Genomic DNA, 20308 nt, shown 5'->3' with positions numbered 1-20308 from the left:
GAAAAAGGTTTACCATGATCTAGTCTACACAATGGAAGTGGGTGGAGGTTGGACAAGCTGGGAAGAGGCCGGGAAGATGGAATGCATATCATCCCTCACCCGCCTAGAGGCAGGCATTGTATTGCCTTTATTCTGGAGCCATGAGGGCAGCTACAACCAATGGGATTTCTGGTAGCAAAGCTTCAGCGGAGCTACATGGCCAGGGAACTGGCATAGTGGAGCCTACTGAGGGCCAGAGCAGGGGTGGACACACAGGGCCCCCATAAGGGTAGCCTCAGCCACTCATAGATCCCTGAAGAGCGCATTCCACAGGGGGCAAACCACCACCCCACGACAGAACAATTCCCACAATCAGGCCCCATTTCCACCAGTTTGTCTATGATTATCTGAATTTCATATCTTAAGTCATCCATCTTTCTTGTTTGGGCAACTACAGCTCAGTTGACTTCTGGAATTGGTGAGCATGCTACAAAGATCTGATGAGAACACATTTGCCATTTCGGATTGTAAGCTCCTAAGTGCAGGGATGGACTTTTAGTCTGTTTTTGAACAGTGCCTCGCACACTGAGGCCCTGATTCTGACTGGGGCTTCTAAGAGCTATTGTAATAGAAAACACTTAAAAATGTATTTAATGTACGTTAGAGGCAGCATTTGCGAAGACTGCGGGGAAGAACGCCTTTCATATACTACCTGTATGAATTAAGTTTTACAGCCAAGCAAAGGCTAGAGTGGCTTCAGAAACCTAAACAATGAATCTATTGTTGGGAGTATGTTTTTAAAATAAAGAGGAAATAGAAGACTAGAGGTTTATGGTATCTCTATTTCTCATTGACATTCAAATTTCAATTCAATATATCAGGCTTATAAGTCATTTGAGACACTAAGATTTGAATAGCATGTTCTCATTTTCAGACTCATTACTGGAATCCACTCTTCCCATCTGATGCAAAAACCATAACTGACACATTCAGTTCCTTTGTACACAAATACACATGGAGTGGTTGATGTGTACTGCCAGGCTCAGCCATAGCAGAGATTTGTTGGGGAGGCTGATGGTAGCCAGATCTCCTCAGCCAGAGGTGGGGACAACAAGATCCCAACTCTAAAAAGAACAATGCTTGTTTCTCCACAAAGACAGCTAGTTCTGCACATATCCCCTCGATTCACTCTGAGGAGAACTCCATCAACCTTGGGAGACATGGGGTACGTCTACAAAAAACCCTGCCGTGTCAAGTCTCAGACCCCAGATCAACTGACTCAGGCTTGCAGGTCTCGTGTGACAGGGTTAAACATAGCAGTGTAGACGTTCTCGCTCAAGCTGGAGCCCAGGTTCTGAAAGCCTGTGAGGGGGGTGGGTCTCAGAGCCCAACCAGAGTGGAAAAGTCTACACTGCTATTTTTAACCCTGTAGCATGAGCCCCCCAAGCCTGAGTCAGTTGGTCCAGGCTCTGAGACTTGCTGATATGGATTTTTTTTTGCAGTATATAATCAGTGTGATAATTTTACCATCAGAAACCAAGGGGAGAGAGAATTCAGCACAGAGTGAGGTACTGTGATCCAGTTGACATGATCTGGAACTGGAAGTCAGCATAATTGAGTGCTATTCCCAGCTCTTCCTTGGGCAGTTCATTTTCTCCATATACCTCATTTACCTCATCTGTAAAATGGGGATAATGTTATTTACCCACCTTTGTAAACCACATTGCGATATAGTAATAAAAAAGCACACCAGGCAAGTGCTAAACATTATTATTAATTGTTATTAGCAAGCCTGAGGAGAGCTTTAAGGGCCTAATTTTTTTAAAAAATTTTTGTATGCAATGGGTACGTGCTGGGTGCAAACAGATAACTTCCCATGCAAAATATGCTGCTTCAGTTGCCACTCAGGGCATTGTACAGGCAATTCCCATCTTGTGCATGCAAGTACCTGTTTTCCATGTGCAATTACATATTTTGCACACCTAGTTACCTCTCTGTATTCACACAAGCATATTTTTCAAGTGCAACTTGAACACTTATATTTGAAATAATGGCCCTAAATATTTACCTCCATAGAACAAGAGACTTTAGAAAACCTAAGGTTGTTCTAGTATCATTTCCTCAGTGATGCAAAAGAAAGAAGTCATCCTTCGAATTTACAATTTTCCCACCAGTCTAGTATTTTAGACGTTTTTGTTTTCAAAGGTCTTTAGACTTGCAAAGACTGAAAGCACATTCAGTTAACTGATGTGGACTCCAGGCTAGTTCTATGTGAAGGCACATATAAAATGGAGATATAGATATGATATTATAGAATAATAACAATTACCATATTCACATGAGTATTTATACCTAATACAATGACACATTATAGATGCACAGAAATACATTTCTTAGAGAACATTCAGATACTATATCTATCTATGATAAAAGGACATTCACAGTTCATGTAAATATATATATGTTTCTTACTGTCACATTTAATGCTGACTGTTGGTCAATAATCTGTTCATCCCAAAGCATCTTTACAGATATAGAGAGCACTACAGCATCGCCTTTCATTCCTGTCCGTAGCTTGTTCCTCCATTAAACCCAGCCTGGTCATGTCCCTGTGCACAATGTCCTGCCACCTAGTTGGTGGTCAGCCTCTAGGCCTGACTGACCTTGGCTGTATTTGCATTATTTTCTTTGGCATCCTGTCATCTGTTTGTCTTCTACAGTGTCCCCACCATCATAATATTTTTGATTGCAGCCAATCCCATACCCAGACTTCACATCCTACTCTCCTTATAACTTCTTCATCTGTGTTAAAATCTTTGCACTTTATACCTGCCATCTTCCAAAGAACTCATGTCTCTTTTGCCTCCAGCCAATATGTTTGGCAATATACTCATACAATTGTGTGGGAATACAATACAGCCCATGGATACATTTGACCTGGCTGAGACTGGCACGTTGGTCTAGACAAGCTTTCTGAATATTGTGAATGCTAGTACTCCAGTATTCTTGTGGTATATTCTTTTTAATAATGATACCCAATGTTAGCTGAAGCACAGAGTTTGAGACACTCTTTACATTACAAATCCAAAACTCCAATAGACTTCAAAAGGAGTAAGATTAAGTCCTAACTGGCAGCTCAAAACATGTAGAAGATTAAAAGTGCTATTCTCCAAATAAATTAGGGAGTTTAAGTCCACCATACAAAACAAGAGCTGCAGTTATGATCATACTATGTTTTACCATCCTATATGAAAACAGAAAATGAGTGTTATTCACGTTCTTTACAATATGATCTGGTATCATCAATGAGATGACACGGATCAGGCAACTTAATTTAAGAGAGATATTAATTTTTATGTACTAACATTGTAAACCTCTATCTTTGACCCTCTCTCAATTTCACTACAAGTCCATGGCCAAGATGAACAACACAGGGGTAATTGTGATATGGAATAATAACAACCTGAATGCAGACTTAGACACAAGTGCAGGCCACAATATTTCCTGCAATAATGCATCACTTATCTGTCAACAAGCACTTCTAGCTGATAAGAACACAGCAAGAATTTGGTCATAGGTGCTGAAACTAAAGGTGCTGGAGGTGCTGCCGCACCCCCCTGACTTGAAGTGGTTTCCATTATACACAGGATTTACAGTTTGATTCAGTGGCTGTCAGCACCCCCACTATACACATTGTTCTAGCACCCATGGGGCCAGATTCTAATGTCAGTTACACCTGTCTCATTTCATTAACTTAAACATTGTTTTTTCAGAGTTTGCTCTGGTGTAACTGAGGTCAGAATCTGCCTGTAGAGTTCTGGATTAATGCTATATAAACAAGTACAAATATAGAAAATTTCTTCTACATATTTTAGAGCTCATTCTTATTTTAAAAATCTGATACAATTGAAAAGATTTGTCACTATGTTTCTGTTGCAAGAAAGGGGTAAACTATAGAACTTGTTTTAGTCTCACATTACAGAGCAAAACTGTAAGTTTAACTACTTCATAAACTTGAGCAGATGAACAGGAAGCTAATTGCTTAATCAGCTTTAGTCCCACATCACACACTGAGTTATGATTCACAATTTTACGAATATTTCTTGCGGTTCATTTTCTTTTAAAAACACAAGTCAAATCAGAATAATTTGTAAAAATTAAACTCTAGGTTTAAAACACCAACACTGAACTATTACTGTACTGCATTTTCTAGGAAAAAATGTCAGATATCTTGAAGGTTTAGGGCCTAGTTTTGCAAAATTGCCCTTGTATTTGGCATCCACAGATACTTTTGTCTGCAAATCAGTTATACTCACAGTTCAGAGTCATGTGTAGTATTACTAATTGACAGTCATTCTACTTATGTGAGCTTTACATTGAACTTGTTAAAGACAGTGCTTGACTCATCTGGGTGAATACTATTTTACAGCACTGCATGGCATGCAATTGAGGTCATTTTGGAAAACATGCCAAAATAGATGGGTCTGTTTCTGAAAAGTTAGCTACCTAGATCCCGGTGAGAAGAGGAACTTTCCCAAAAATCAGGAGCTCTGGACTGTACCGAGCAAGAATTTTGATTTAGATCTTTCTATATCTTAGAAGCTTTCTTCCTAATTTATACATTGGGCCAGATCGTCAGCTGGTGTAAATTGGCATAACTGCATTGAAACCAATGTAACTATGATTATTTATACCAGCTGAGGATCTGGCCCATTGTTGGGGAAAGGTAGTTGGGCACAATCGTTAGGCTCTACTAGCAATTTCTAAAATTCTACTAGCAGAATCCTAGAAGGTCACCCTCTCAGGGAAGATTGATGGATGAGTAAAATGTGTTACCATGACTGCAGACACCAGGGCCTAGATCCACAAAGGTATTTAGGCTCCTAACTTCCATTGAAATCAGTGGAAGTTAAGAGCCTAAATACCTTTGTGGATCTGGGCCCAGACATGATTATTTTTCACTTCACAATGATTTAGGAGCACGTCAGTGGGTTGACTTGATAATCAAAGTTAAGAGGGATTCGGGGCAGATCCAGGATTTTTTCCTGGGTTATTATGACAATTATTTGGTCTGAAATGTGGCAGTGGAGGGTATGGCATGGAGCCACAAAGCCTTCACGATAAGGCCAGGAGGCACGTAAATTGGGAGATGTATAAATTCATGTGTGATCCAGAGGAATTGGTAATTACTCGTCTGCACATATCTTATTGGGCACCAGTTATTCAGGATGGGTGGGGGCACACCCATCTGACTGGGGAACAGATGTATTTTTGTCCGATAGTAGGGAAGGAATTGGTAAATATTGGTGAATATGGCGGACGGTGGGGGAGACGTCCAAGCTAATTGTTGGCACATTGCTGTGACAGATGTCGAGTACAGGTACTAGTTACAGAAGGTTATCGGATAAAATAGATTGGATGGGAATTTAGAGAAAAGCCTCCCTTAAGGAAGCTGGGGAAAGGGGGTTCAGTACTCCTAACAGCTGGTACAACAGGGAGCCAACCCCTCTCCTTTTCCAGACCCCTTAAACCTCATCCAAGGGGATGGCAGCAGGGTCCCAGCAACAGGCTGGCTGGGACCAGGTTGGGCAGGGGGAGGGCTGAGAGCAGCCATCCCAAATTGGGGGGAACAATTAAGGAAATTATGACCTGCACTGTAGAATTTATTATCAGGTATTTTAAGTGAATAAGGTTGTGGGCTAATTAAACCACATCCATTGCCTCCTGTCTTTCTTCCGGTATGGCTGGGACAATATTCACTTCTCTCTCCACTCCAACATCTCACCCCAATCATCATGGCAAAGGGAAGGCAAGCAGATTTTGTACCTGGGCTGTAACATTTTCATGACAATTTTACAAGGTTGTTCCACAGTCACACAGAATGAGTTTTAATTGCTTATAATGTTGCATGTTTTAAGCAATAGTTTAAACTCTTTACTTTATTCCAAAGTAAATTGCTACTATTTTGGAAAAACCATTCTGCACCACATAGTCATTCTATCTATTGCCCTATGCAAAATTAAAAACTACGATGGCACTGTGCTGCACCTTTGCTCAAAAACAAAACAAAAACCCCTAGTTGAAGCACTTCCCCAAAATCAGCTATTTAATGCAACCTTTCTGCCAGCCTATTGCTGTAATAATTCAGTCCTTCATTATTTATATAACTGGTTCTTTGTGTTGTACGTGAAGTTTCTATTTTAGGTAAGTGTTCAGATTATTTTTCCTCTCTCTTTCTCTGTTTTCAGCTCTGCAAATGGTACAGTCATTCAGTGGTTACCAGTATTTTACCTTGTTAGGCTATGTAAGCCATCAATTATTGTAGCAATGTAATCAACTTTACCACTTACTAGTCTGGAGTTTTGGTGGGATAAAACAGCTCCATTTTAAGAAATGTATGTTAATTAAAATGCCAGGAATGCTGGTTTTAAATATGAACTCCCATGGATTTCAGCAATGCAGATCAAGCCTTTAAAATCAATTCTAAAGCTCAGTATGCAACAAATACCAGGGCCAAAATCTGTCTTCAGTTACCTCTGAAATCAAAATCAATAGTTTTATACCAAAGAGCAATTTGGTCCTTCCTGTGTATGTTAGAGAGACAGGACATTGAGGAGAAATCCTGATCTCACTGAAGTCAATGGCAAAACAACCATTGACGTTGTTGGGCCAAGATTTCACTCTTTTTGTTTAGATCCTCAGAATCACATATATGGTAACAAACAATTTAGTCAGGAAGGGTTTAAAAGACATCTATAAAATTAGACAGTACCTTGCTATACATTTTAAAATACACTGCTACTTGTTTACAGGAGTGTATTTAACAGGTCAGATCTTTACGGTCAGTTAGGAACAAAGTATTTGTTTCTCATTTATATTTAAATACCTCATCCAGATTCTCTTACAGAGCTTAATTCTACTTCCATTGAAGTCAGTGTCAAAACTTCCACTGTTTTCAATGGAGCAGGATCAAATCTTTAACGAGGTAAAATATTGATTGATTGAATTTTTAAGATAATTTGAATATTACACTTAAAACTGAAAAAAATTCCAGGGCACATTTCAGAGAGGTAGCAAAAACTAATTATATAAAACTGCATAAATATATATGTCTATATGTGCCAAAAGAAATGCTAAGAAACCATCTATACATAATACTGCACATCACATATATTCTATGTTCAGCTGGTTAAAAATTAATCTATCATCATTGTTTATAAAACAACTTAATTTGCTTGAGGGACTGACAATTACTCTGGAGGGCTATGTATATGCATACATATTTATACATATGCTAAATTATGGTGAGGGGAAAAAAACTATTCTTGTTTTCAGTGACGTCTGAAAACCAGAAAGACTTAAATACCTGCAGTTGAGTCAGGCCAATAATCTTTGGGAAATTAAGAGGTTAAGGTAATCAAGATTTAATGCCAATAGCAATATATAGTCACTTTAAAATTTCTCTAAAATGTTCATATATAGAGGTTAGATATGTGAGGTAATAATGTCAGAACTAATAGTTTTAGTGAAAGTAACGTGATGCTTCCATGAAATATTAATATTGAGAAATTGTGTGGAATTTTTAATACAAAATCCAAGACAATTCTCTAAAATCAATGCTGTAACTAATTTAATATTAATTATATTAAAATTTTCAATCAAAGTGCACTTTCTAAATGTAGGTAGGTTTTTATCGATAATGATGTAAATTACATAAATATTTCACATTCTGTCCTGAGTTGCACTTTTAATAATCTGGAGTAACTCCATTGATTCCACTGAAGTAATTTTAGTCATGTTGAAATACCTGAAAATAATATTGTTTCCTTTTAAACAGGATTGCAACTTTGGTATCTAAATAATGGTAAGTCTGCAGTCCCTTTATTCTTATTTTTCATTAAGAACAGCTTCCAATTTACTACTAGAAAACTCTTAGGAGTTTGCATAGTTTGCAAAATTATTGTTATCCCTACTTTGAATAAAATACCGAACTGCCATACAAATGGCAAAAAGTGGTTTTGTAAAATTCCACAATGTGGCTTCCTATATGCTTCTTTACAATATTGTAGCCTTCGGTTCCTAATTTGTGTGTCACATGTTAAGCCACTTCCATGTTATTGTTTCATAACATTAATTTTAATATATTATAGATATAAAACTTCTTATTAAAGACTATAAAACAATTCAACAATTTTTTGTAAACTTTTGCTGCAAATTAAAGACATGATCCTGGAAACATTTGCACTCATGAGTAATTATACTCACATTAATAGTCCTGTTGATCTCAAAGAGACTTCTCAAAAGACCAGAAACTAGTCACATGTATAACAGTTATAGGATCAGTCTGTCAGTATCTGCAAAATTTATATTCTTCCAGGATGGTTTATTCTATGCATAATCTATTATATTTTTCTATTTATTTGGGATTTTCCAAGTACTTGGAATTTGAAGTATCAAAGCTGTTCTTTGTTGATTTCAAGCAGAAAAGACCTATTGTTCTTACAGAATTATTCTGACCAAGACATATTGGGTCAAGCCTTTGAAGATGCCTTAGAGGTGTTACAGCAACATTCTGATGGTGAGATTCAGTATTCACCAGGTAAAAACAATTATTTTCATTATACTTTATCATTTTTAATTTTTTATACACAAAAAACCTTAGACTGCTTTGTTTGGACAATAGTTTCTTATTGTCAACGTATTCATAATTACTGTGCAGCAGCCATTTATCAGTTTTCCTGATGTATTTAACTGCGAAATGTCCCGCAAATTACACTGTGGATGAATTGATACAACAATGATTTGCAATGCAAAAACAAACAAAAAAACATTCAAGGACAAATGATTTCTATATTCACTGAATTTACATTAAGATGGATCCATTAAATACAAATGAAGATAAACATTTTTGTGCATATGTAGTAACTTAAGTTCTGGATAATCTCTTAGAAAATTGTGATTTTATAGGTTTTAAGTGTAAACATGATGGCTTTTAAAAACTTGAAACAGTGGCAGGCTGTCAATTGAGATTTGCAATATAGAGGAGGTCTTTTGACTCAAAATACGGTACAACTTGAGCTCTTTTCTATTTTTTGTTTGTTAATTTTACATAATGGGGAAACAGGAAGACAAAGTGTTAAATCCTGGTCCCATTGAATCAGTGTCAAAACTGCCATTGACTTCAATGAGCCAAGATTTCTCCCAAGAGGCATATATTATTATTTGACATGTTATCCTATAATAGTCTAATACATGGGTGGCCAACCTGTGATTCTGGAGCCACAAGCGGCTCTTCAGAAGTTAATATGCGGCTCCTTGTATAGGCACTGACTCCGGGGCTGGAGCTACAGGCACCAACTTTCCAATGTGCCCGGGGGTGCTCACTGCTCAACCCCTGGCTCTGCCACAGGCCCTACCCCCACTCCACCCCTTCCAGCCCCCTCCCCTGAGCCTGCAGTGCCCTCACCCCCCCCCTGCATGCCATGAAACAGCTGATCCGGAAGTGCAGAGAGGGAGGGGGAGGTGCTGATCAGCAGCCGGTGGGTGGGAGGCACTGGGAGTAGGGTGGGGAGCTGATGCGGGGCTGCTGACGTATTACTGTGGCTCTTTGGCAATGTACATTGGTAAATTCTGGCTCCTTCTCATGCTCAGGTTGGCCACCCCCGGTCTAATACATAGATAGTAATATATACATTGGGCCAGATCCTCAGCTGGTTTTTATCAATGTAACTCCATTCTATGCTGATTTACATTGGCTGAAGAACCCATTATATATAATTTCTTACAAGTGTTGATAATTTGTATCATATATAGTATTGATCTTGTCTAAATCCATAGGGGCCCAATCCAGAAAGATGCCAAGGATTTGCAACTCACACTTCTCGGGATTGGCCCATATTTCAAAATGCAATAAGCATATCCCTTCAAAATCGTCTTCTGTTCATTTAAACAGTGTGTAATTGTTTCCAGATGTATCAACCCAGTGTTACCTTACGCTATCTTTAAACCTCCTGAAGACTTTAGTTATTTCAGTGTAAATTCTTTTTGGCATTGCATATGCTCACACCACAGGAATATTTTCCCTGTAGTTCATTTAGATTAGTAACATTCTCTAGGCCCCTCATTAGGAAGATTTTCAGATCAATAGGATGGAACTGCCTAAAATCATGCTTACAGAATTCTATTTATTATTTCATTCCACTTGGCTGTACTGATGGACATTTGCATAGAAAGTGTACAAAATATTCTTTTCCTTTCTAACAATTCTAACATTTGTTTTAGTCTTCTATGATGTTCCCTGCTTTCATCATTATATTTGGTGAGCAGGGCCAGCTTTAGGCCGATTCCCCCGAATCTGGCACCATGCCTAAGAGAGCCCTGCGCCCAAGCGTAAGAGGGCCCCGCACCCGAAAGAAGAGCGCCTAACTTTTTAATTTTTACTCACCCAGCGGTGGTCCGGCTCTTCGGCGGCACTTCAGCGGCGGGTCCTTCACTCGCTCCGGGTCTTCGGCGGCATTTTGGCAGCGGGTCCTTCAGTGCTGCGGAAGACCTGGAGCGAGTGAAGAATCCGCCGCCGAAGTGCCGCCAAAGACCCAGACTGCCACCGGGTATCCGAATTGGGCCCCGCACTTCCTAAAGCCGGCCCTGTTGGTGAACATGGGCCTTTTCTTTATTATCCAAACTATTTTATATTGATCAATGAGCCTCTTTTCATTAATTCTGTTTTCTGTCAAACTAAAAAAACCAACAACCTAGTGACATTATTATTATTAGTCTTAGTATATGACTACTATATGCTTGGTGCTGGATAAACCACCAATATTAAGAGAGTCCCTGCTCTGGAGAATTTATAATCTAGAAGGCAGACAGAGAAGGACAAGGTAAAATGGTAGACCCGGAAGGAAGATTTAGGTGATTTAAAAAAAAAATATTTCCTTTTCTTCCCTTTTCTCACTCATTCTCTTTTTTTCCAAATTCTCAAGTAGATTATAAAAATTGCCCGACCTTAATCAACCACCATCCTCACCTCAGAGCAAGTCCAAACTACTCTGCAGCACCACCTACAGAGGAACCAGTATACAACTGGAGAAATGTAATAGTAAGTAAATCACACAGTGTAGCAAGCAACCATAAGAATGAAAGCTGGCTGTTCATATTTCACATCCTGACAAAAATCCAGCCATAGGTGCCGACTCCATGGATGCTCCGGGGCTGGACCACCCATGGGAAAAAAATGGTGGGTGCTTAGCACCCACCGGCAGCCCTCCTATCAACACCTCTCCCTCCCCCCAGCGCCTCCTGCCTGCTGGCAGGCCCCACCAATCAGCACCTCCCTCTCCCTTCCAGTGCCTACCACCTGCCACAGATCAGCTGTTTCGCGGCATCAGGAGGCGCTGGGGGGGAGGAGGCGTCAGGGCACCGCACACTCGGGGGAGGGGGGCGGAACTGGGTGGGAAGAGGCGAGGCGGGGGCATGAAGAGGCAGGGAAGAGGCAAGGCGGATGTGAAGTGTGGGTGGGAAGAAGCGGGGTGGGATGGGGCATTAGGGGAAGGGGTGGAGTAGGGGTGAGGTCTGGGCAGAGCCGGTGGGAGCACTCCCTTGCAGATTATAAACTTGGTGCCTGCCTGGTCAGGAGTAATTCAGTTTAAACTGCATGGGAAAATCTTTGCACAGTGTGTTTCATGGTCTCTCTTTAGCACCAAGATTAACTATTTGACACCATTGGCTAGAGGAGATCAAAGGGTACTAATGGAGATGTAATTCTTAAGCCTTTTGCACAGTGGTTCATCAATTAATGTGAATCACTGGAGCTCTGTGCAAACTAACAGACAAAACTACCAATAAGGTGGGGAAGGGTTACCTTTATATTATTTGGGCAGCATGCTGAGAAGAACAAACTCCAGTGTCCAGTCTCTCCCCTTTTTAGGATGTTTTTAAATGATTCTCTTGACTGACATGGATTATAAGAAGGAAAGCAAGATTGCCAAGTACTGTGCATGTGGTTGTCTCACCACCAGCCTAATTTTAGAGAGGGGAAAGTAGTGGAGGGTGGGGGGTTAGGGTTAGGGCCCGTTGGTACAACTCTACCCTGCAAGACCATTCTCCATTTTTTTAATGAGAGTGGTCTTCCATGTACTGAAAGAAAACATCACCCTTACTCCATGGTCTGCTTCATAGTATGCTGATAGGCCCCAGACTGCATTGCCTTCCCCACAAAGTCCCCTCCACAGTGGGAAGACCTGGTGGGAGTCACAGGTAGCTGGTTCCATCAAAGCGATCACTCGATGTCTGACCTATCAGTCCTCATCCTCAAAGGGAACCTACCCAACACTTTCAAAAGAGGAGCCTGGGAAGCTTAAATTCATAACTTTGCTCGACACTAAGGGCATGGCTACACAGGAGAGTTTACAGCAGCGCAGCTGCATCAATGCACCAAGAGGTAATGCAGCTGTGCTGCTTAAAGCTCTCTAATGTAGCCGCTCTAAGCTCTCTCGTTGGCTTACCTACTCCAGCCTCTGTAACGTAGCGCTGACAACACCAGTTCCTATGTCAGTGTAATTTATGAGGCGTATGTGTGTGTGTGTGTGTGTGTGATTTATTTATCCACCTGAGCGATATAAATTACACTGATATAACCTGTAGTTTAGACATAGCCTAAAAATCATGGACTGAACAGAGACACTAGATTTATGGTTTATTACAATCTGTAACCCACTAATCACCCTTTTTGTCCTATGACTGCAGAGGGTGTTAACAGACCATTCTACCTTGAATGTCCCTTAAAATATGTGCTAACTACTTTTGCTATAACAATCTGTTATTTAGCTGTGACGATAGGAATACCTTTCCTGGACTTGAAGAACAGCTCTGTGTGGTTCAAAAGCTTGTCTCTCTCACCAACCGAAGTTGGTCCAATAAAAGATATTACCTCACTCACCTTGTTTCTCCTAGTTTGACAGTGCTCTTTATTAACCCTATGTACTACACACAGTAGTGGTGGGGGGAAATCTCCTGTGTGTCATGTGATGAATGGTAGGATTCCTGAGGCTATCCAATGAGCCAGTCAGTTCTTTTCAAGTTTTCTTTTTCTCACATGGTGTTTTCTGGTGGTAACGCTTTGTTGTCTTAATTTCTTGAAGAATAGTGCAACAGATTTATATTCTGAAGGAACTGTTTACCACACTCTGTCGAATATTCCAGAAAACCAAGTGATGCATACTACTGCTAGCCAGCAAAAAGGAGGGAAAGGTGTGTAGAAAGAACTCTGCTTTCTGTGAACATTGTGTTATCTCCAAATCCTTCTTTTAGAAGTGGTGAATCATGCTTCTGTCATTATTTCCTCAATTCTTTACTTTACTATTACCAGGAGAAATTTAATTAATCTTTTGATGTATTATTTACTGGAATACAACTCCCAGAGGGCTTAATTAATTAAGATCTGAGGTCTGCAGACAGATAGCAAAAAGACTGGAATAATCTAGCCATCTGAGTGATTTATAGAACCCTCTATATCAAAATGTTACTCTACTAGAATATTGTCATTTTCCAAGTATAGATACATCTTTTGATATCTCAGTCTTGGACAATACCACCTCCTTACCTGAAAAAAGGTAAATCATCTGTGGTGAAGACCAGTGCTAAGAAATCATTTAGCTCTCTGCAAATGTCCACTTATCCACTTTGTTTATTTCTTTTATTCCCTGTGGTCCAGCAGACTCATCATTTCCCTGGTAAGCTTTTGATATACCTAAATAAAATTTTTAATTTATTGTATGTCTTTGTCTATTTGCTCTTCAAATTCCCTTTTAGCTTTCCTAAATTCTATTGTGCATTTTACCATAGTTTATACTCCATTCTATTGACTTCATTAGAGTTGGATTTCCATTTTCTGAAGGATATCTGGTTTGGCTTGAATTACCTCATGCACCTTGCAATTTAACCACTCTGTTTTTCTTGCCTTTCTGCTTGTTTTTGTTTAGGGGTAAGCATGCCTTCTGTGACTCTGCTATGGTAGACTTAAGTAGCCTTCATGCTGAGATGAAATGCTCCTTTTTTGACTTGATGGTCTTCTTGAGGAGCTTCCCTTTTCTGTTGTTGTGTTTGAAATCTCCCTGTCTAATGTTTAGTCTCAGAGTGCCAGCTTTTGTTATGTTCCCTTGCTGACTGATGTTAAACTTGATTATACTTTGGTCACTATGACCTAGTGGTTCAATTATAGTTACTTCTTGAATAAACTCTTTGGGACTAAGTCAATAATAGCCGCTCTCCTCCTGCGCACACTAGAGCTCAGTATTCCAAGAAGCAATCACTAAAAATATGGAAATATTGCCTCTCTAAAATTTAGCCTAATGCAATACTTGACCATTTTACATGTTGTTAGTTGAAGATACATTTGATTATTATTCTTTTATTAGACTAAGTTGCCTGTTTGCTCTCTTTCAACCTTCTGCTGTTCAGGAGACCAGAACTATACACCCTACTAGTATATTTCTATTCTGACTTGGGATTTGTATCCATAATGATTTTCCACTCCAAACTTTTAACTTTATTATATATGGAATCTGTTAATGATAGTGCTACTGCTGCAACTTCCTGTATAGTTTCTAGCCAGGGTGCCTTGACTTTTGTCATTATACCAAGTTTCAGAAGTGCCTATTATGTCCTGGGCCATCTTCCATTGCCAGACTCATAGACTCATAGACTTTAAGGTCAGAAGGGACCATTATGATCATTCTAGTTCACTTATTTTTGCTTTTAAACTTTTCATTGTGGTAGCAGAGTATTTGTTTCTAGCTGTTGCCTGATTTTAGGGAGGTTAATAATATTGTTTAGATAACATGGGTCCTATAGGCTACATAGCTGTATGCCTATTTTTAATTAACTCCTTAGTCTGACATCCTGTTACTTTTCTGGAAAGTACCTCTGAGCTCAAGTGGTTCCTCCTCCAGTACAGCTGTCCTATTCTTTTTTTACCAGATGCAGGGTTACTGTCATCCCTAGCAGATGTCTTGGTTTAGACTAAGTGCTCCTGCGCAACTGTCAGCTTCCCCTCTCCTAGTTTAAAACGATCACCCCAAATTGTATTAGCTTTAGGTGCCAGCAGTCTGCTTCCACTTTGGTTAAAGTGGAACTTCTGCATAGACTCTCCCTTCCCCACATTTTCCCCCTGTGTTCAATAAAATTAAGGGCAGGTCTACATTACCGCTTAAGTCAATCTAACTTAAGTCGCTCAGGGGTATGAAAAAGACACCACCACCCTGAGCGACTCTAGTTACAGGAACCTAAGCGCTGTCCACACCGGTGCTATGTTGGCTGGAGACACTCTCCCAACAACATAGCTCCCGCCTCTCAAGGAGGTGGAGTAATTATGCCAATGGGAGAGTGCTCCCCCGTCGGCAGAGAGCATCTTCACCAGACGCGCTTCAGTGGCGCAGCTGCACCAATGTAGCGCTTTTATTGTAGACCTGCCCTAAGTCCCACTTCTTTACACTGGCTTCTCATCCCCTGTCTAGCTGGCTCTGAGCATGGAACTAGAAACACTTCAGAGAAAAGCAACTTTAAAGCCCTGGAGTTAAGCCTGTTTCCTAGTAATCTACCTTAAGCCTCCAGAACCAGAGGTGGCTGGAGGATGACAATTCTGTTTCACGACAACTTTTGAGGTATTAAAATTTGTTTTAGTTCTACCTTGGAATGAAAACAAAAACTTTCAAACATTTTTGTGAAATGGAATTGTGTCAAACGCCTATTTTGTGATCATAAAGGTCAGGGTTTTGATTCCGATCTCTCTCTTGAATTGACCAGCAAGTCCACCCTGGACCTCAGAAACCTTCCCAGTTGGTCAGAATCGATTTGTTGAACCCAAATTGTTTTGGCTTTGACAAAACAGCATATTTCAACAACAACAACAACACCCTTTTACCTAACTATTCTGACCGGTTCCATTCAGAACCTCTTTCTTGCATTGCTCCATGGCATTGATTTCAATGTGTACCTTGACTATGGGCTCCCCCCAGCACTCATTAGAAGTCTGTCTAAATATCTTGTTCGATTTGCCGCTTTTGAGGCCAGCTACTAAAGTGCCAAGTGTTTTTTATGGTCACCATATACCCCACTATCAATCTTGTAATGATCAAATCCCTATTGCCACAGTCTGTCTATATCTCACAACTATAGCCCCATTAAATCTGCGCTGGTCTTCTACTGCTCCAGTTATACTGGCCTTTTAATCTGTGACTGGGTACTACCTTGACCTAGACTTTACCTTTAAGTCTCCTTTCCAGGGATAGGGCAGCTGCCCACCTTTCAAAATGGATCTGAGTTATGCTCTGACCACTTGCATTTTATTTTTTTGATAGGGAGAAAAAAGCTTCGCCTGTTTGAATATCTTCATGAGTCTCTGTGTGACCCAGATATGGCAAACTGCATCCAGTGGGTGGATAAACCCCATGGTGTCTTCCAGTTTGTTTCCAAAAACAAGGAGAAACTTGCAGAGCTGTGGGGGGAAAGAAAGGGAAACCGCAAGGTCATGACATACCAGAAAATGGCCAGAGCATTGAGGAACTATGGAAGAACAGGGGAAATCATTAAAATCCGAAGGAAGCTGACATATCAGTTCAGTGCAGCTGTTTTACAAAGACTCTCCCCGTCTTACTTCCTGGGAAAAGAAACAGTTTATTGTCAGTATCTTCAGTACAATCAAGAATACCAGTGTTCAGACGACTGGATCACTTATAATAATTACATGTATAACAATGACCATGAGCTGCAGCATGCTAACGGCTAAACACATCATATTAATTTGTCTTTTTAATAGTTAGAAATATGTTAAAGCTCACAACTCTTCTCTCAATATATATATTTCTTTTAAAATGTAACAAACACACACACACACACCATGGGTGTGATTATCAGAAAAGAAAGGTTCAGTGCTGGCCTAATTTTGCGCCCATTGCAGGGAATGAAAAACTTTCATTGACTGTACAAGCAGAAGTTGTTAGGTCAGATTCTGATCTCTATTATATCAATTAGAGGAGTTACTCCAGGTTCATACCTCTGTAACCAAGATCAGAATTTGGCCTGTTGTCTGTTTGACATCACAGGCCATATCCTGACATTGATCCTCGTGCGACTCTCACTGACTTTACTGGCACTTCTGTGCATGGAAAAATGGCAGGGTATGGCCCTGAGTTCATATGTACCTATACTCCACTACTCAGACTTGCTTTCAGATGGATGCACATGAAATACGAGTTAGAGGGTGTTCAACTGCCTGCCGCTAGTGCTAGCTTTATTAACCAATACTTCTCATTAGTGACATTTTCTAAGTAAATACCATGCTGCATTTGTGCACCTACATGACATGGAAGCTGGGACCTGCGAATGCTGGTGAAGGTACTAATCCTTAAGCATTTGAGTTAACTCCTTGATATACAGAGTCAGGATATCCAGGCACCCATTTCATTGCTGACAGTGACACTCACTGGGAGAGCTACCATACCAGGAAGGGGGTCATCAAGGATTAAACTTTTTAAAATTTATTTACAGTTCTTTTGCTCCTAATTCTAGAAGTTGCATTTTTAAAGGGACAGCAATTTTGTATTCAGTTGTAAATAACAAATCTATTTTTTACATTCTCTTAAGTAGTTATAACTTACATGTTTAAAATACCACTGTCCGTCTCCACTCAGCAGCCTCACACTTTATTAGTGTAGAGGAAATTAAATTTAGATAGACACAGAATCCATGCACTCAATGCAAAGTTAGTGCAAGTTATATTACTTTACCATTTACACCTGTTTGCTGACCAACTTACACCATCATTTATGTCACTGCAGGTTTTGTCCCAGATAGATACATGGGATCTGTACCCAGTCCCACAAGGCCTTGATTTGCCCATGGTAACTATAAACACAAATACGTATGGAGAAAAAACTGGTTTGTATAGGGCATTAATAATGTTGACCTGACCTGTCTGACATTAACATGAAATCATGAGAAAGTAGCTCCAGGTAGAAGAATCTAGATGGGTATGAAAATAACAGGCTTGATTCTGATCTCACACTGATTTTTACCCCAGAGTAACTCAAATGACTTTGATAGTTAATCCTGATTTACACCAATGTAGGTAAGATCAAAATCAGGCCCTACATATTGTTTATTAATATTGGGGGTGGTAAGGCAATCACTTTTGATAGTGGCTCCAATACTACGTTCCCTAGCAAGCAAAACTCTAACTGACGTTAATTTTTAATATGATAGAAAGATTGTATTACAAGAAACTTGAGTGAAGCCATAACATTATACCAATAATGGGTCCAATTACTGAAGTCAGTGGGAGTTTGCCTGACTAAGGAGTGCAGGATTTATCAGTGTTTTGTTTTTGTTGACATTTCTTGTAACATGCAGACTTTAATATAATAAAAAAGACACCAGAATGTCTCTGGTACTACACATTTGGATCCAATCCTGCTGTACCACTAAAGACCAATCCTACCATACCAGGAATATTACCCGAGGTTAGAGTGTGAGATGAAGCTCTTTAATTTGTGATTCCGTCTCTATGTAAATAAACATGCAAGTACAAAATGTAACTAACGTGAACTTTCTGAATGTGTGCGAACTATTTAGGAAGCTGAGTGAGCTTAGTTATTATGTCTATGTCTCCCCTTCCACACTGATTTTGATATGCGCTTGAATCTTACAACAGCATGTATCAAATTAAACGTTTGCTTTGTCTAACATTGTATGTTCAGATTTGCTGCTTTTGACCTCAGCTGTTTGCCAAAAAAATAAACACTTATTGAGATTGATACAATTATTTTGTTTAAAATTTTGATATAAGCATTAGGCTTTGGCATGTTGGTTTGATAATCTGCTGAACAAAGCATGGAGAGTTAACAGCAGTGGTGAACATAAGAATGGCCATACTGGGTCAGACCCATGTGCCATCTAGCCCAGTATCCTGTCTTCCAACAGTGACCAGTGCCCCATGCTTCAGAGGGAAAGAACAGAACAGGGTAATTGATAGGTGACCAATCCCCTGTCATTCAGTCCCAGCTTCTGGCAAACAGAGATTTAGGGACATCCAGAGCATGGGGTCGCGTCCCTGACCTTGTGGGCTAATACCATTGATGGACCTATCCTCCATGAACTTATGAAATTCTTTTTTGAACCCACTTATACTTTTGACCTTCACAACATCCTGTGGCAATGAGTTGACTGTGTGTTATGTGCAGAAGTACTTCCTTATGTTTGTTTTAAACCTGCTGCCTATTAATTTCATTGGGTGACTTCTGGTTCTTGTGTTATGTGAAGGGAGTAAATAACACTTCCTTATTCACTTTTTCCACACCATTCATGATTTTATAGACCTCAGTCATATTCCCCCTCCCTCCCCAGTCATCTCTTTTCTAAAATGAACAGTCCTAGTCTTTTTAATCTCGCCTCATATGGAAACTGTTTAATATCCCTAATCGTTTTTGTTGCCCTTCTCTGTACCTTTTCCAATTGTAATATATCTTTTTTGAGATGGGGCAACCAGAACTGCACACACTATTCAAAGTGTGGGCGTCCAATAGATCTGTAGAGAGGTACTATGGTATTTTCTATCCCTTTCCTAATGGTTCCCAACATTCTGTTAGCTATTTTGACTGCCGCTGCACACAGAGCAGATGTTTTCAGAGAATTATCCACAATAACTCCAAGATCTCTTTCTTGAGTGGTACCAGCTAATTTAGACCCCATCATTTTGTATGCATAGTTGGGATTATGTTTTCTAATGTGCATTACTTTGCATTTATCAACACTGAATTTCATCTGCCATTTTCTTGCCCAGTCACCCAGTTTAGTGAGATCCCTTTGTAACTCTTTGCAGTTAGCTTTGGACTTAACTATCTTGAGTCATTTTGTATCATCTGAAAACTTTGCTACCTCATTGTTTACCCCTTTTTCCAGAACATTTATGAATATGTTGAAAAGCAGTGATCCCAGTACAGATCCTTGAGTGACCCTTTCTCCACTGTGAAGACTGACTATTTATTCATACCCTTTGTTTTCTATTTTTTAACCAGTTACTGATCCATGAGAGCACCTTCCCTCTAACCCCATGACTGCTTACTTTGCTTAAGGCCCTTTGGTGATGGACCTTGTCATAGGCTTTCTGAAAGTCCAAGTACACTATAGCCATTGGATTTCCCTTGTCCACATGCTTGTTGACACCCTCAAAGAATTCTAATAGATTGGTGAGGCATGATTTCCCTTTACAAAAGCCATGTTGACTCTTCACCAACATATCACGTTCACCCATGTGTCTGATAATTCTATTCCTCCA

General features: G+C 39.9%; 1 protein-coding gene across 1 annotated transcript; it reads left to right on the top strand.

Moving 5' to 3' along the window:
- The first annotated feature begins 6112 nt into the window (after positions 1-6112).
- SPIC (Spi-C transcription factor) lies at positions 6113-18788 on the top strand. Its single transcript, XM_065597235.1, has 6 exons — positions 6113-6183; positions 7817-7843; positions 8485-8578; positions 10965-11077; positions 13119-13227; positions 16335-18788. The coding sequence occupies exons 2-6, from the start codon at positions 7841-7843 to the stop codon at positions 16760-16762; spliced, it is 747 nt and encodes a 248-aa protein (XP_065453307.1). The 5' UTR covers positions 6113-6183; positions 7817-7840; the 3' UTR covers positions 16763-18788.
- Positions 18789-20308: the final 1520 nt, after the last annotated feature.

Source organism: Chrysemys picta, chromosome 1, assembly GCF_011386835.1.
Source record: "Chrysemys picta bellii isolate R12L10 chromosome 1, ASM1138683v2, whole genome shotgun sequence".
Lineage (NCBI taxonomy): Eukaryota > Metazoa > Chordata > Testudines > Emydidae > Chrysemys > Chrysemys picta.
This window is presented reverse-complemented; position numbering and strand designations above follow the sequence as displayed.